The sequence below is a fragment of the Poecilia mexicana genome, unplaced genomic scaffold (genome assembly GCF_051168715.1).
Source record: "Poecilia mexicana isolate PSO_F unplaced genomic scaffold, ASM5116871v1 scaffold_13, whole genome shotgun sequence".
Taxonomy (NCBI): Eukaryota; Metazoa; Chordata; class Actinopteri; order Cyprinodontiformes; family Poeciliidae; genus Poecilia; species Poecilia mexicana.
Genome location: NW_028263382.1, coordinates 16,612,135 through 16,631,222, shown reverse-complemented (window position 1 = coordinate 16,631,222; position 19,088 = coordinate 16,612,135). Strand labels below are relative to the sequence as shown.

The window sequence follows — 19,088 nt, the reverse complement described above, 5'->3', positions numbered from 1 at the left end:
ACTGAAGAATGGTTTTCATTTCATACTTTCTCTACTTTTTAATGTGGTCACAGTGTCTGAGCAATTATTTATTATTCAATTACTTTCTGTTACTCATAAGAGATTACCAGGATGTGATATTAAGGTCTATTTCTATTGGCCACTGTTTAAAACGGGAAAGACAAGAGAGCATTATCACAAAAATAAGATAGATATCGGTTTCTCTTAATTAGTGAAGAAATGGCTGTAATAAAATACTACAAATAGTCTTGCAAATAAGATATGAGGCAGTAGAAAAGATACATAGTTATGCATTTGCTATTGTGTGAATGGAAAAATTATGTTATTATGTTGTCCACAGTATTTTATGGAAGGGACTATACTTGGTGGGACTATGTGCTGGGAAAAGGCATTGTTCTTTTGCTGTGATTATGCACGTGGGATAATGATTTAAAACATTTTATAGAGAAACAGTTTTTCACTATTTGGACTGAACTGCTTCTGGTTCAAACAACAGTGGTGATTAAAGCTGTAATTGTACACACATCTTCTACAAGTTTATTTCGGGTGTGATTAAGTGCTTTTACACATCAACCGACCTACTCCCATAAAAAGTTTAATGTTTCAAAGTGACTTATACTTCAAAGGAGCATCGACTGATTTAAACCAATTATGTGCTGTGCCCGTACTCATGAAGGTTGCCATAAATTTAACCCACATTCTTTTGTTTAACTTCTTGCCCCGTTGCTTCTACGTTCATTTACTCTGAACCGAGACACTCACATCCTCCTATTTATTCCTGCAGTGTGTGTCCGGGCCCTGGAAGTGACTGTGTCCCAGAGCAGCATCCAGGTGGCTCGGGGCCAGACGGCCATCCTGCCCTGCTCCTTTACCACCAGCGCTGCCCTCACCAACCTCAACATAATCTGGATGGTGATCCCGCTGTCCAACGCTAACCTGCCAGAACAGGTACCAATGACACATCCATTCATTGAAAATAAAAGAAACCTACACCCCCAGCCTTTCAGTGGGTTTGTATCAAAAGGTCAGACTTATAGAAGTGTTGGAACATAAAGTGTTAATGTTTGAACATAGCGGTCAGAGTCCTGCTATGAATGCAGTTTTGTCACGATGGGTGTAATAGTGTTCTACTCATCTGTGCAGCAGTGCACTGTAAAGAGAAATGCAGACATTTAAGTTCTTCCTTAACCCAATATTATCACACATGTATCATGCGGATGATCATTGTTCTTTCTCCCTCAACGTTGCAGTCGAAGCAGGTATACAAGACTTGATTTGCTTATATGTTTGCTCAGATACAGCGCAAAGAGAACATTTGGTTTATCACACATGATACAGAGACTTCTTATCTCCTGCCCACATGCTATAATTGTACATAATTCAAGTCATAAAATTTGGATCCGTACTTCCAACATTACTTAGGGTTATGGTGACGATCAGGGCAAAGCCTTGGCTGTATTCAAAGCTCTCCACCTATTTGGTCCAAATGCCAAAACAACAACACTGTTTTTATGTGTATGTGTGTACATTTGTGGCACACTGTAGAAAGGGAAAACATTTATTGTCTCCACTGAACTACTGTCAAATTGCATGATGCAACCGTCTCAACAGAAAATGGGAGCAGAACAACAAAGAACACAGCAAATGGTCCAACTTGTGCAAAAGCACCCAGAAAAAAAATACAAATAAACCTTAAACTTTTTCAAAATGTTCATCTTGCAACCAAAAACCTCAAAACGGTTTTATGTAATATACCAACTTAAACAAGAATTGCAAAATGGTGAAGTGCAAGAAAAATAATACATGGTTTTCAAAACTTTTAATCAAACACAATCTAAAAAAATGTTGCATGAATTTGCATTGAGTGCTGAATTTTTCTCTTGTTCACTGGATAGTGTCTTTGATTATCGGTTTTTAACTCATATCATGGATTCTAATGCTTTGATACATTAGTCATTCTTTTCTAAGCATGAACTTAGTTTTGACTATTTGACATAACCCTTTAAATTGTACTTGTGGCTTAATGGCTAGGATTCTTTTCTGCAGGTCAACTTCTGCCCCATTCTCAAGTCTTTTCAGGCTCTAAAAGGCTCTAAAAGGCTTTCTTCAAAATATGATACTGCCACCACCAGGCGTCTTAGACGGGATGGTGGGCTTAGTGTTAGTTCCCTGATATAAGTAGCATTTTGCCTACAAGGCAAAAAGTTAAATTTGACCAGGACACTTTGTTCCACTTACTGTTATGTCTTTGGCTTTGTCATGACCACCTGCATTTGCTGCTAATTGCTGTTTGTTACTAGAGTAACTGCAGTTCCAATAGGCAACAGGATTTTTTGAATACAGCCAGTATGTCACTAAGCCACAATGTAAATTGTGCTTAAAAATGGGGCTAATGGACATTGATAAAACAAACACACGACTCTTCTCTTTTCGGTGCATCTGACAGCTGTGCAGTAGTCATTGTCAGGCTTTGTTGTAAGAAAAGTTTCCAGGTTTTCTAAATGGAACATAAGTCAGGGGACATTATGCTAAATTATTTATCAAAGGTTTGATGACAATTTAGAAAACATATTAACTTTTCCAAAAATTGTGTTTGTTGATTATTTTTAATCCCAGAGACCGTTGATAGAAATAGTTACCCTGAGGTTGGCACAGGTCCTTGTGAACCATATGTCTGTGTAACTTTGAATTAAGCATATTTATTTATTTATTTTTTTGCTTTTTTTCATATTTTGCACCTGACCAGGAGTAGTTGCATGTATTATTTCTAATTCGGTATATCATCTTCCCCTCTCCCTCCTATAGCTCTTCTCAGTATTTTGCTTTTCTCACCTTTGCTTACTTGCTTCTCTCTCACTCAGTGTTTCCTCCCCCTCGCGGGCCTTTCTCTGATTCCATTTGAGTTGCTTAACATGCAGCTGCAGGCCGTACAAGCTCACCTGCCTCCCTTCACTTTGAACCCCGGTGCTGGTCGGCCGCCCAAATAACACAATCATCTTCTGCACTAATTAACTCACGCCCACGACAGGCTCTGTAAAGCAGCTGTTCTCACCACACAGACACAAACACACACACACACAGATACTGGCATAGATATACACACACATACACTCAGAATTGCTTTGAACAAGCTGCTGGTCCAAAACCATTGTAGATGCTCATATACTCACCCTAAGCAAAATTTTGTTTAGAAGACACAGGAAAGACAACCTGGCCTACTGACTAAACTTGTGGTCATATGATACAGATTGTTCTATTGCCAGAACATGATTGATATGATTGACATATCATGCAAAAGAGCTTTACAATAAACCTTTTAAGTCACATACTGTCCGGCTGACAAGTTGGGTCCTCTCTTTTCCTTTACAATTCAGCAATTTTGACCTTAAAATTGTTGAAATAATGCAGAAAGCACATTTCTTGAATAGTCAAATAGTCAAATTGATTGGTAGTTTCTTTTCTCATTGTTACCATCTTACTTGTCATGATGACAGGTCAGGCTGTGCCTCCTTTTGTTATATTCTTGTTCCTCTAAAAATAAAATATCAAAAATTGCTCTTCATGCTAGCTTTAGCTAGCTGTTCATTTCAGAACTTATTCTGTTTCGTTTTTTATAGTCATTCTGATCGCAGAGTGCCCCCTGCAGGTAGCTACTTTAATAGCAACTGTCATTACACTTGACTTCAAATCACTGGCTTTGAAATACACTGAAGGGTGGGCCTTCATTTAACTCAACTGTTGGGAATTGACCAACCTCAAGCTTAGAAAACAATTATGTTGTCTTCTGGATTTTCCCAAATGAATATTATTTTTGAAATAGATCAACTTTTAAGTTTGTGACAAGAAACTTCTTAACGTTATCTTTATAATTTTCCTGAACATTGCTTTTTTAATCTTAACTGAGCCAAAACAGAACAGCAATTGTTCCACCTGATTTTATCACAGACAGTAAGAAAAAAACGATTACATCAAGTGTGTGCCTTTTACATGCACACTCACACGTATACCGCGGCATCCAGTCGGTGCAATCACACATTAAAAGAAGCAAACATTTGGTGTCTGCATGAAATATATGAGCAGCCTTAAATGTGTGTGATGACATAAAAGTGCCATGTGAGGTGACAGAACATACTGAAGAGTACAAGTACAAGGTCATTTTGGAAGTCGAGAGAGTGTCATGACTGATTATATTTGATGCTAAAAGCCATTAACAATTACTGAACAGAACTCTTGCACAAGCCGCATTTGCACTTTAGCAAGTACACTCAGGGCTCTGCATGCTTAAACTTGAGTGCCATGTTCAGATAGATCTGTTGTAAATGACTCACTGTTACTGTAAAACACAAAAAAACGAAAATGTGATCTAAAATATGTTCTTTCTTACATTTTGTCTTTGTCTTAAAATGGCAGACGTGGCCTTATCCGTCTAATCTACCTCCTTAACGGAATTGTAACGTGGCTTTTCAATTGACAGCGCATTGAAATTTGTATTTTATAAGATCAGAGAAATCCTGCGTAACCTTAATACACCTCCTGCACTCATGTCATATTTATCCATTACACATCAGCTCCATAAACTATGCGGTTCACCATGAGTCCATTCCACTGTGATTGCTTTAAACTTTGAAGACTAACATGAAGACTGTTGCTTTTGTGGGATAATTTGAAGCGGTGATTTCTGTTGAATTGACTTCTACGAGTGGTGCTTTCAAATGTTGCATGCTGTCATGTTTGCTGACAAATATGAACATTTATTTTTTTCTCATTGGAAAGGAAGTAATAATACCACTTTCACAATATCTGTCTTGTGCATTGTATTCAAATTTCACCATTGTAATGTAATCTAATATTTGTTTTGTTTGTTTTTGATCTAAATTCACATCATTCTTTCTAGTATTTAAGAGGACTCTTGGCTTTGAGCATGTCAAATTTATAATAATGGATAAATATACATGCGTGGTTGATCATTTGTTGTATTTTCCTACGTTTTGGACCTGAAGAGGACTCCATGTGAAGTTCCTCTTCCTAAATCTGGAACAGTCTAAACCTAAGCCTTGCATTGGTTGTATCCTGTTTATCTGGTCTGATTAACTGACAGGCTGAGCGGTGGATTACAACGTGCTGGCATGTGAATCTGTGGAGTGTACCTGTGTTTGGGTGTTTGAATGTTTGTGTGTTGTTTGTGTTTGTAATCTGTCCGTCGTTCTGTTGCTGCACTGTGATCAAATGTCCTGACCTCTTTCCCCCGAAAAGCCAGGTGATAGATAATCCAGATAAACCCTGCTATCCAAATACACATGCACAGCTAAAATTATTGTTGCGTCTTGTCCTTTACAAGTATGCAAATCCCTTGAAGTTTTCCCACAATTTATCATTTTATAATGACTGACTGCAGTGTGTTTTGTTTGCATTTTAAGTGATAGACCAACACAAAGTTTTGTGGCAGGAAAAAATATGATTTGGAAACCTTTTTTTATTAAAGAATTCTGAAAATGCATTTGGACTCAAAGACCACAAATCAGTCCTCTGGGGGAAAAAAAAAACAAACAAAAAAAAAACACCTTAGCCTGTAATTACAGCTTGTAGGTTTTGATGTTTATCTCTGCCACATTATTGCAGAATAGCTTAATAGACTCTATGCCAATGTTTGTGAACATACATTTTGAAGTCTTGGCACAGATTCTCAATTGATGATTAGCCTGGACATTGACTGTGCCCTACTAGCACACAAGCATGCTTTCCTCAAAAACAACCTGAACAATCTGTGTATGTATGTTTAGAGTTGTTTGAATTCTTTCAGGATTACATTGTATTTAGCTCCATTCATATTTCTGCAAAATAGTTCAGGTTACCTGATGAAAAAAGCTTTCCCAAAAGATTTCCTTTGGCAATGGTGTCTTTGTTTGCAGTTAGCAATCCTCCACACATGCCATTTTGCATGCAGGCTGAATGTTACTCTCACCTGAACCTTATGTTGCTTCTGATTTAATGAGGTTTCATAAGGGTGTCTTTCAACCGGAGCTTTCTCCTTGCCATTCCTCCATAAAGACATGATTTGTGGCATGTCAAAAACTGGCTGTAAGAGATTCCCTCACCTTAGCTGTGTTTTTCTGCAGCTGCTCTGTTGGTACAATTGACCCTTTGGCTGCTTCACCAATTTATCCTCTCCTTATCATGTCCACATTGGACAGTCAGATTTCACAAATATAAATTAATACTGTCTGAGAAAAAAAATAAATAAAATAAAATAAAAAACAACTTCAAATCGTCTGACATTTTGACCAGGTGCTCCTCTTCTAACCCTGCAAATACATTGCCATTTTAGAAAATCATGAAAACCATAAGGCTGTATGGTGTGACAAATGACACAATTGTAATAAAAAAGCCCAGTCTGTGCACATGCAACATATTGTGCTGATGGTGCAAACAAAGTCTGCAGAAGTTGTGTTGGCTATAGAGGAGAAACTTTAGGTCACAAATGGGAGCTGAATCATTTAGGATCTAAAACCAGTTTCCATGGTACAACTTTCCTTAGCAAGTCTCTGTGTTTCTATTAAGTGCATGCCTTCACATCACAGCACTCTTTATTATGTTGCATACAAGCTGAGTGGATTGTGGCTTATAGGTGCAAGCAAAGCAGAACAAAGAGTTTGATGTAACAGCCATATTTGCTATTGTGTATCAGAGCTGCTGTGTTGAACTAAGACAACTAAAAAGACTAAGACAGGAACTGAATGTTTCTGTTTCATTAATGGAAATAGATCAAATAGCAAATGTTTAAATGCATTTTTGGCGCCTCAGACAGAAATTTTGAAGCTGTTTTTGTCTCTCTAATTTATTATGGCCTTTTCAGGATCATTGTCCAAATTTCTGTGTTTCTTGGTTTAGTTACTAGTAAGTAAATATTTATGCATGGAATTTATCTCTAGTGAAATTCAGGCCAGTGGGAATTCTTGATGCAGAAATTATGTTAATCAGTTTTTGAGAATGTTTGCCGTGGACTTTTGGATAATCACATTGATCCCAGCAAATCTACCTCAGGGTGGCTTAAATAGATGATCCATTCCCTTGACCTCAGAATGTGGAGAAAAGAGTTTTGTTTCTTCAATCAAAAAAATTGAACAAAAACCCCTTTCTTTCTCTTTTGTTTATTTTAAGTTGTAAGCACAAAATTTTTGCATGAATAGAAGCAAAACAAGCAGTCACAGGCCATTGATTCAGCTTCTCTATGCTCAACCAGCCGAAATATCATCATTGGATCTAGCTCAGATTGTAAATGTTAATGCTTTTTATCGATGAGGGAAAAATAATGTATGCATGATTAGTGACTGTTTTCTGCTGGATAGGTGTGATTTGTGTTTTTAATGGGAATCTTAAGTTGTTTCCATAGGGGTCAAAACTTACAATCCCTACACAAGCCTAGATCATTGATTCAACCTGGTTAATAGTATTTTTCTCTATACATATTGCTCTGTCAGCAAATATGTTAAAGTGTAAAGGTGACTCCTTCACCTCTCCTCAAAGCAATCAAGCTCACAAGTTTCAGTTCATCGCCTCCTTGTTCAGACTGGAATTCTCTGGACTTCCTCTCCAAGTAACTCAAATGTCACCCATAAAATTCTGTAGAGCCTGGAAGCACAGAACTGGACTGTAGTCATGGAAACAAAAACAAAAAAACTTACTGCATATTCATGTAGTCTACATTGCCCTTTTGAGAACGTGGTGTGATCATCTCCACTGTTGCATGAGATTACATTTGGAACGTCTTTAATAGAAACTCATATATGTTGACAGTTTCCTTTCCAATGCTAAATTTTGTGTGTTTTGGGTGATGGTCTTTAATATTTTGCATTCTCTTTTCTTTCAACAAAAGCTTACGTGCTTTTGTTTAAATAAATCCATTAGAAGTCCTGGTTGGAGTTTGTTGTTGTTGGTAGCAGCACAAACATAAAGGAGGAGGTACACTGGTCATAGGAGACCAGGAGCCTTCTGTGCTGCTTTCATACTGAACGGGAGAAAGTTGAGGGGGGGGAAAGGTTTTCAGGGAAAGAACGCACAACCCTTTCAATAAAATTTGTGATAGCAGTATCATGCTTTTGGGATCTGTGGAGACGATGATCAGATGTGGAAATCAATGGGGCTTATACCATGTAAGTAAACCTGTTGGATATTACAAAAGACTTGAGATTTTGGTGGAAGTACAACAAAAATCTACCATGGAAGCATTTAGTACCTTCAGTATAAAATATTCAAAGTGTACCAAGGTCTTGACTCAAATACAATTCACTATGAGACAAGACTTTTAAATGTTCACAAGCACTCTTCTAACCAAACTAACTGAGTTTTAGCTATTTTATCTGGTAGAATCAGCAAACGCTTTATTCTTTTGATGGTAGAAATAAACACCCAATAAACGTCCAACTCTAATTGTTGAATATAAAATGCATTACACAATTTTCAGATTTCTAATTTTGCAAGCATCAGTATTAATGTTATGCAGGGTTGGTCTGGCACATAAGGTCTTATTTAAATAGAAATCTTGTAATGGGACAAACTGAAATATTATATGGAAATGTAATGGCCTTTTTTGTTCTTTAGGTGTAGTTCAAAGAAAAAAGTATTTGTAACAATCAAACCTACTTACCACATTCCAGACAGAATATCACATTGCAATTACTCTGCAGAAGTTTGTTTATTTTTCAGTCAAAGGTATTTATCTAATTTTCCACTAAACTCTGTCTCTAAACATGCATTGAAATAAAAAGTGTACCATTTATTCCAGTATTGGCAAGACAGACCAAAAGTGGATTAAAATAAAACATCTTTAATACAAATAGCACAATGAAGGTGTGCATGGACTGCACCTAACCCTAACCCTAACCCTACCCTAATCTGTACCAATGATGCTTTGGAAAAATGACAGGCACAACCATGTTATTATTTTAGAATGTGTTCTGGATGGCATTTAGCAATGGGATGGTAATCATTGGGTAAATGAGTCCATATTGTTCAGGATGTTTCACAGGATAGAAGGAGATAACAGTGTCAGTGTTTAGTCAGTAAATTAAAGGAGCTATGGAAGGGGGGGGCTTAGAGATTTATTCAGGCTTTACTGAGAACGTGGCAGGATTCTTCATGTCTGCTGCCAAAGGGGTCCTTATGGGGTCAGTTGGAAGAAGGATATGATCATGCAATTGGTACAGTGACAGAGAATATTTGAAGATTTTTTTTTTGTGTGTGTGCTTCCAGTTGTGGGTCGCGGAGGCAAGGGAAAACTTGTGAAGTAGGGCAACGAGCACAGATGCTCGTCCTGCATCTGTGTGCAGGATTTTTCGGAGAGAAAGGATGAAACAGGGGTTTACCGCTGGGCCAGCAGTGGGGCATCCAGCTAGTCCAGCTAGAGTTCTTAGGGCCGCCTGCCATCTGAACGCTGGCCATGGCCTCTTTTCTGTCAGCGAAGCGCCACAAAGCCAACCGGGTCACGCGATCGAATGAGGTGGCTTATACATACATTTAGAGCAGACAGGATCAACTCATCAGACAGACAAAAAGTAGATAAATGGGTTAAATATGGCACATTAAAAGCTGATCCCATCAGATCAGTTAACACATAAAGGCATAATGTGGCATGTGAGGCCAAATGAGCGGATCACACTTGGTCCAGGTTATATTATGAGGCCATCAGAGACAAGCAACACTACAAGTCAACTCTTAGAGTGGGTACCAAAAAAGAAAACCCACAGGAAACAGAAACCTCTGGAAAGACAGGAAAATAGTCCAGTGACAGACAATAAAAAAAATTAAAAAAATCACACAATAACTAGATAAAGGAGTATTATTACTGTGCCAGACACATCAGACCAGCAACCCAATAGGGATGCACTTCTTGTTAGTAAATGAATCTCCACCGAAACACATGAGCAGAAAGAGATGCAGTTACAGGCTCTCATCACAGCGGAGGAGCTGCCTATTCATCTGCACATAAGAGGACAAAGCGAACGCGCAGCACTCAGGAAATTGCAGCCACGCAATTTACAATCGTTAGGCAGCGGTGGAGGACACAGTCACATACACACACCCACACTTTCATCAGAACTGTCGTTATACCGCTAACACACACACACACACTCGTGTACGTTCACAGTGGAACACACTGGTGCTGGTTGTTTCCTGCCTGGGTCTTTGAACAGTTCAATGAGGAGTCTTTTCAGCAAAGTGAATAGCCCCTCTGATTTCCCCCTCCATGTGTGCACGCTTGTGTCTCGTGCAAGGCAGCGTGTGCGCCCGACTGTCACGGTTCTGCACACAAGCGTTTGCGGGGGTCCTTCATCTTTTGTGTGGGCCCAGCTGAGGGTGAGAGCTGCTTTACATGTTGTCCGGTCTCACAAGTGATCAGTTTGAACCCAAGCTTGAGGCATTTGGTGATCGGTCACTGCTCTTCAGTTTTGGAGCCGAGGGACGACTAACTCCACCTGAAAGTGTGCAGTCTCAGCTGGTGCAGTGTATTGGCACTGTGACCGCTATTAGTGGTCACCAAGGGACTTAGAAAAAAAAGGCTTGGCTTTCCAGGATGAGGTTTTGTAGGAATTTCTCACTGGATTCCATCTCGTGTCCAGGAAACTTCCATTATTTCTACTCTTGAAATCATCATCTTTGTAGTTTAGATGTTTCCAAAATAAAATGTTTTCAATTATGCATTCCATTTAGGGAATGCTTTCATCTGAAGAGCCTTACAGTGTCATGAAAGCATACTTTTAGTGCGTGCCCTTTCCCCCAAAGTCAATCATCTAAGCCAGAAAAAGACCACTCACAAATAAAAGGATTTTTGTTGGTCTGTTTGCTTGTTTGTCGTAGATAAGTAAGTCAGTTCTTACTCCTTATTTAGTCTGTGTGCTTTCTGTTTTCATCCTGGCCATAGAAATACGTCCCCCTCTAGTGTGAGAGATGTGTAATGAATCAGCTCAAAAAATTGGTAGAAAACAACTTTCACAGGATTCTTGTGACTCTTGAAACACCCACTTTTATTTCTGTAACAGTGCTTTGTTTTTCCCCCTGGCAGATTTTTTCTATTTTTGCTTTTCTGTCACACTTAAATATTTATAATCAAGTAAAAATTAAAGTTAGACAAGTAGCATGAGCAAATGCAAAAGTAACTCTGTTTGAAAATATAATTATAATCAAATTATCTTTGTCTGATGCTACATTTGTTTGATAATCTAAAACATTTAGACGTGACGAAAAGGCAAAAACGAGAAATCTGAATGGAGGTGAATATTTTTTGATTGCACTGCCCCAAGTCTTTTTTTTACTGTACAAAAATCCACAAAATGTTGACAAATTGTTCTTTTTTTTTCTTTCCCTTTCCACACCCACCAATGTCCAATATGCTTTCCCTTCTTCCATCCACTCCCTGTCTTTGACTTCAACATCTTTTGCCTGTTCCATTCTGTCGCTGTGAATTCCCAACACAGGTGATAATTTACCAGAACGGCCAGGTGTTCACCCTACCCAACCACCTCAAGGGTCGTGTGGGCTTTGTGGCCACCATGCCAAGCACAAGTGCCTCCATCTTCATCAACAACACCCAGCTGTCTGACACTGGGACGTACCAGTGCCTGGTGAACAACTTTCCCGACGGAGGGGGACGTAACATCGGAGTCATTGGGCTCACGGTGTTGGGTAACTAACTTCACATCACCACAGCATGTCTATTTTAAGCGAATTACTGAATGCAAGAACTCTCTCCTATATTTCTGAATAGTGGGTTAAATCTGTTCCACTCATAAAATGATTGCAGAACAGCAGCCATAAACCATCTTTGTTTATTGAGATTCTTCAGCTTTTTTTAACGACGCAATTTCCTCTGCAATGAGCAGATGAGCAATGAGGGAAAAAAAAACAAAAAAAACATTATTTTTGCTTTGTTAAGTGGTTAACGCGACACCACCCACTCTTCCCATCTGCTAGTGCCCCCCTCAGTGCCAGCATGTCGAATCCAGGGAACGCTGGATGTAGGCAGCGACATCATGCTGTTCTGCAGTTCAGAGGAAGGCATTCCCACGCCGTCTTACTCCTGGGAGAAGCTTGACGCGCTGCCCAAGCTACCACACAACGCCATGCAAGGTATTACAAACAAGCTGGCCGTCGGAGTTCCCCTTTGCCCCACCTTTGCTGGTAAATCTCACACACGCAGAGGAGCTCTGACCAGAACCCAGACCCTTCATCAGTGCCACCTGTTATCTGTGCCGGGCCCAAACTGCACCTCTAATCCCGCTGAGGGGGGATGAGTGGATGGATGTTTGGATGAATGAATGAATGGATGTATGGACGGGTTGATTGATTGATTTCCACAAGTGAATTTGTGCTGGAGTTTGTGTGTTTACTTTCTTACTTCATGCTGACTGCCATCTCTGCCAACACTTATCTCTAAAAAGTGTTATTTGGGTGGTTTTCAGCATCAGTTAGAACAAGTACAGTGGACTATCCTGTCTTTTCCAAGTTTGTATTCCAGAAAAAGATGCACATGCCTGTACGCTACTGGTTAGCAGAGGTCTTCTGCCCTGGGATTACATCAAACCCAGAGAACAGACTACTGTGACAATAACGCAATAACAATAATTTTCTTAGGTCACTCAGATGAAACCATTTTTGAACAAACAAAACAAAACATCACCTATTTTGTTAATATAATGTCAGATGCATTAGATTTTTTTTTTCCTTTTCGGTCTATTATACAACAAACAACTGTTTAATTTTATCCTCAAATAGTTTGTGAAACTGGATTGTCTCATGCAGACAGCTGTCAATATTAAGCACAGAACACCAACATGCTGAGGACCTTTTTTGCAACAACCGATTTGGTTGCACTTCACAATGTGTGTAAAATATTGAAAAAAAAGAAATAAAAAGAAAATTTGGACCAAATGGAAATATGGGTAGAACTTGGACACAGCCAGGTATTCAAACAGGACATTCACCCAAGACACACAACAAATTTGATTCTGTAATGTATATATTTTTCTGAATGGCCTCACCCAGCAGAACACAGCAGGAAGCCGACCAAATTTAATGAGCCCTACCATGTTTGATAGTGATCAAATATTCAGCCAGAATGAGGCCAGAACTTGATGCCTACAGAAATTATGTTGAAAATGTATGGAAACCTCTGACTGGCACTGAGCTTCAAAGTGTGTTTCCTTTTTGTAGGCTTTTGCTGTTTACGTCTCACTCAAAGTAAAATGAGATTCTTCACACTTTGCAGCACTGTGGGGAGACTGTACGTAGTACAAACGTACAAAATGTCATGATGAACATTAGGATGCTAATCCCACACGGTATATAATTCCAGTAGTGTACAGATATGTGACTCTTATCATGCACATCAAACCATTCATCATTTGTCACACAGTACCAGGAGTCTTACTGTTTAGCTGCACGGCATAATTCACATTTTGTATTACCAGGTAAATGGCTCCCTCTATAGGTTGTGAGCAGAACATTCCTGTATTTTGCATGTAAAGTGGTATACTTAATTTGAATGAATCACTATATGTTAACAGAAAAGGGTGTTTTTCTCATTACAATCACTTTAATAACATTGCGGCTCTGTGTATGTCCCTTCAGACCAGATGCAGGGCACCGTCACCTTGAGAAATATCAGCACAAGCACCTCAGGGTTTTACCAGTGCACTTCCAGCAATGCCATTGGCAAGAGCACATGTGTGCTAAATCTGGAGGTTGTGGCACGTAAGTAAACTGCATATAGCATCAAACAGAAGCTATTGCTATTGTGAAAAGAGTAAGCATTTTAAAATACGACAACATTTCTAATAATGTTGAGTTTGGCAACTAACTTGGTTTTGTTTGCAGTTCATTATTGTTATCCTTTATTTAGATACGTATACAGAACGCTCTTTTTAAAGCACGGTTATACTTTTATATAAGGAATCTAATGTATTCAGTAAGTAAACTCATATTTTCACGAGTTGACGCGATTTGTCAGATAGGGCAGCAATGACAATTGGGAATAAAGTCACATATCACTTTGAGCGACACATGTCGGATCAGACGAAAACAGATTTGCATTGCAAGCAAAAAAGAAGCAGCAGACAGAACATCTTGCACACATCAGCACTCGACACTTTTGACACCAACAGATAAAAAAACAAAGGCTGCTGTAGGTCACAGGGAACGAGTTCTATAGGATCTGTCAGTCTTTCTGTCTTTCTTTTTTCTGGCTGCTTTTGTCACATTTCTTTGACCTTAGTAGTTATTTATTAACTTTTAACAGAGGATTTTGTATAGTTACTGAAAACAAATGTCACTGCTTTATTTGCCAATCAGTCGCTCCCTGGACAATGTAAAGAACCACACAATTAGAAACTAAACACATTTTTTTAATGAGTGCAGTCAGTTTGCACTTGCTAACAGCAATTCACATTTTTTCACATTGCAATTACACACGTCAATATATTTTATTAGGATTTTATGTCAGACCATTACAGAGCAGCACATAAATAAACTGTTCAGTGGAGGACTAATAGCGCTAAGAAGAAAAAAAATGCCATGTACGTGACAGCTCATATGTGGATGCTTTGGTCAAATTCATTTTAATGTGTCAGAAAACGTCCTGTGGTGATTATCTACAAGCCGACTTACAGACTCCACCTTGCTGCTTTTCATGTTTTGATAGCACAACTAGAATAAAGGAGATTTCTATTATATTATAATAATAGAGCTAAAAACAGAGATGTAGTGGAAGAAAAAGACCTTAGATTATAGTGGAGGTTTCCTTGCAGCTGGACAGCCAGCGCTACATTTGGTTTAGATCAAAGCATAGTCTTGTGATCGAATGGCTCGGCCGAAATCCAAACCTAAACTCTTTTGGGACTGTTTGGTGCGATATGAAAAGCTACTTTCCAAAGAAATGGAGGAAATATTAGTGTAAAGTCCTGTGTTTATGGAAGCTGTATCATAAGTTGTTTTTAACAAAGTATAGATTAGATGGGGCTGAATACCATCTATATGTGTATAATAGCACACTTATTGTAATTTTAGAACATTTAACTTTGAGTCAAAACACTAATATGTTTAGTATTGGTCTACCCTTATACTTCAGAGCCTCCCCTCCTGTCTGTCTCTTTACCCTGCAGCCCAGCCGCAGAGTGTAGGTCTGATTGCAGGAACCATCGCTACAGGAATCCTTGCTGTCATCATCTGTTCACTGCTAGTTGTGGTCACACTGTTTTACTGGAAGAACAAGAACAGATATGAGGAAGAGGAGATTCCTAATGAGATCAGGTCTGGTTCAGATTTCATTCACTACTATTTGCATTTATATGGTTTAATGTAGATTTAGGAAAAATGTAATGTGATTATTGGAAGAACTTGTTTATGTCTTCCTTGTAGAGATAGATTAACTTGTTTTAATCTTTGCATTTTTGCAAAAACAAAGGTATTTTTAAAGTCAAAATTTTTGTTTTGTTCTTGACAATTTTTTTTTTCAAGTGTCTGTTTTAGTCATACAGGTTTTGTTTCAGACAAATGCATCCTTAGCCTTACCTTAAAAAAAAAAAAAGAGAAATTGTGGATGTCATGCTCTTGCAGATGAGCATACTCTGTGTTCACACAGACATCACAAAGCCTTTTCTCAGTAAACCCAAGCCAGTAAATTGGATTTCAGGTTCGGGGCGCTCACCTTTTATTGAATCTCCTAGCAGCAACTTATTTCATCATTACAGGCTAATTTGTCTTTTCAGGCCGTCCGTAAATCTCTGTCAGTTGTTTACCCGGGGCTGCAGTTTCCGACTGTAATTATTCCTAGAATAATTTGGAAGATAATTCAGATTTCAGGAGTTTTGTCTGTCTCTGAACACATCTGCCTGATTCTGAGCTCAGCTAGACTCAGGTTCCGACCCTGCAGCTCCTCAGTAGAATAAATGAACGTATTTAATCCTAAATGTGGCCTGAATTTAGGTAAATGAAAGTAATAGTCAAGAGCCAGTATTGTCTTTTAAAGTTAATCTTTATTGGTGTTTTGACATTTTTACAGTTGTATTTTATTGCTTAAGCTACATGTTGAAACATAATAAACTCAACAGATTCCAAAAACCTCTAATTATATATATATATATATATATATATATATATATATATATATATATATATATATATATATATATATATATATATATATATATATATATATATATATATATATATATATATATATATATATATATATATATATATATATATATATATATATATATATATATATATATATATATATATTAGAGTCTAATAACTATTAAAAAGTACATAACTTACTAAATGTCATCCCTTGTAATTAATTGCCTTCAGGACAATATGTGGAGTTTAACTGTGTATGATTCAATCTCAGTATAAATGCAGCTGTTCTGTAACGGCCTCAGAGAACATTAGTGAACCAGCATCGCTAACTGGTCTGACTGGTCAGGAGTAAAGTTGTGGAAAAGATTCTGTGGCAAAACTTAAAATGTTCTGTTCAGACATTCTCCTCCCAGTCGGACTGAGCTTGAGTTCTTTTGTAATGAAGAATGAGGAAAAGATGAACTCCCTCGATCTGCAAAACTACCAATAAAGGTTTTTAACATTTTATTTCAGAGAAAGGTCAAATTGTTAACTAGAGGTTGAATACCAACAACCACAATTCGTCTGTAACATAAACATAAAACAATTTATTTTTGTAAAATTACTGAATGTGAAAAGTAATATTTTTAGGATTACTGAAGCATTTATTAAATTGGATTTTCTGTTACTGTCTTGGAGAAATGCAACTAGTTTTAAGGAGTTTGGTTCAGTTTCTTTCTTTTTTTTAAATGGGACAATACACACCAACTAAATCAAGTTCTCTGTTAAATACATAGATTTTTTTATTTTTTTATTCATAAATGTAGATGATATCCCAACTTGACTGGGCATGCTTACATGCTTCCTCTCAACAGAGAAGATGACTTACCTCCTAAGCGGTCATCGTCAGTAAAGGCTTTCCATGCAGATGCCTCGTCCTCAGAGAACGACACACTGACTTCTACAAACACGTACAACAGTCGCTACTGGCACAACCCTAAAACCAACTACGACACCAACTCCTACACGCGCTACAACGGAGACACTCGTCAGACCTTTACAGCTGCTCCGACTGCGACTGCACATGGACCTCACGGAGCCCACAGTCACGGACAACCTCAAAACGCTACACAGGTCCGTGAAACAGCGGTCACAGCTCCAGGCTCCACCCCTCTGTCCCGCCACCCACCGCCCACCACGGCAACAACCACAACGACATGTTTTGCCAATGGCGGCCACATGCTCTCGCCACCCAAGACTCTGGTAGTCACAACAAACTCTGCCCCATCCCCACCCGCCATGGTGCGCAGCAACGGCACCGTGAGCCTCAAACCAGCGGTGACATCCGCACACGGGCACCACACGCACTCTTATGCTGTTAGCCAGGCGACGCTGGAGCGGATGGGGGCAGTGCCGGTCATGGTGCCCGCCCAGAGCAGAGCAGGTTCACTTGTTTGAAAACCTGATTTTTGACTCTGCTAACAAGACTAAAAGAGTGTTTGGTTGGAATAGTTGAGATGTGATCAGAAAAACTGACTGAATATGGGCTGAAGCAGTCCACAACCCTTTACAGTTGTGTCTTTCAGTAAAGACTTTTTTTTAACCACAAACTAAAATAAAATAAAAAAATAAAAAAAAGCTTGGGTTTTACAGTGCAGAGTTTAATTGATGCCAATTCTTTGATGGACATAATGCTATTTTTTCAGTTCCTTTTTGTTTGTGCTATTTTTATGGATTTTCTGCTGGTGAAAACAGTGGGATTGATTCCCCCCCCCCCCCCCCCCAAACCCCTCGATGATTTCACAAGGCTGGAGTTCAAAATCCTGAAAATCACAGAATTCTGGATCTTCTTCAGGGCTGGATTATTGTTATGATTGTGTATTTTGTTTTGTTTTGGGTTTTGTTATTGACCCAAACCATTTTGACATTTTTTTGTTTTTGTTTTTAGCGTGTCAGTTTGCATGGTCAAGCAGAAGTAAGCTTTGAATCCCACAGTATAATGCATGTGTCCTTTAAGTTAATCAGCTTTATTTCCCATTGTTTCTTCACGCTTTTAAGTTTTGATTGACATCAACGATAAAAGTGGCAACAAAAGTGAATGTTGAAAGAAATTATTTAGAGTTCCCAAAAGCATAAAAAGTGTAAAGAATGAAATGATAGTTGAAATGGCCTTAGAAGCTTGGAGTGGAATGGTCAGGGGTGTTTGGTGCAATAAACTACATAGTGTATGTCAGTGAATGCAAACGTAATTATTTTAACGCACTTTTAGAGCAAAATAATATCAAGAGCTTTGTCTTATGAAAACAGTTTTATTCATTATATGCTTTATAATCAAAAATGCACCCAATCCTCTCTTTCAAACTCTAACTATGATTTCAAGTTGATTAACATGCTGGGTTACCAAACAAAAAAGAGACACCAGCTCCTGATCTAAACTCCGACTTGCTGCTCAACATAGTGCTTGCTGTCACCGTTCTTAGCTGTAGTGTCTCTGACTCACACCATGTCAGTGCTGCTTTAAGATGGAAAAAAGATGTCTTATTTCATACATGCTTCATAACGAAGCCAGAGAATTTTATACGGTATTTTTGTTCTCAACTAAAGCTCACGTTTAATGTTTTTTAACTGTACATATTAAAACAGTAGGCTAGATTGTGAATGAAAAAAACCATTTTGTCTCCACATACACGTTACATCTTACTTGTCCTAATGTTCAAACTGTTCTGTTTTTTTTTTTTTTTTTTTTACTTTTAAGTGCAGGCTACCTTTGATTCTGCCTCATAGTGTTATTTCATACAAATGTCTGTCTAATAAAATGTGTTTCTACATGAGTGGGCAAATGTAGAATGTATAAACAACGGACACCTTCGGCTGTGTGTGGTAGAGTCGTGTTGCTGACCTTCTGTAATTGTATTTGATCAAATCTCGCGGGCAGAGTGAGAAGCTGGAGTGTTTCCAGGCCTTTCCAAATCTGACAG

The 19,088-nt window shown here is 38.4% G+C and overlaps 1 protein-coding gene across 1 annotated transcript in view; it reads left to right on the top strand.

Moving 5' to 3' along the window:
- The window catches only part of igsf11 (immunoglobulin superfamily member 11), a 102,647-nt gene extending 84,752 nt beyond the window's left edge, over positions 1-17,895 (top strand). The window contains exons 3-9 of the mRNA XM_014999291.2: positions 785-948; positions 1,251-1,259; positions 11,472-11,679; positions 11,968-12,123; positions 13,624-13,746; positions 15,153-15,300; positions 16,986-17,895. Of these exons, the coding sequence (XP_014854777.1) occupies positions 785-948; positions 1,251-1,259; positions 11,472-11,679; positions 11,968-12,123; positions 13,624-13,746; positions 15,153-15,300; positions 16,986-17,568 (1,391 nt within the window). The 3' untranslated portion in view covers positions 17,569-17,895. The remainder of the gene's footprint in view (positions 1-784; positions 949-1,250; positions 1,260-11,471; positions 11,680-11,967; positions 12,124-13,623; positions 13,747-15,152; positions 15,301-16,985) is intronic.
- The last annotated feature ends 1,193 nt before the right edge of the window (positions 17,896-19,088 follow it).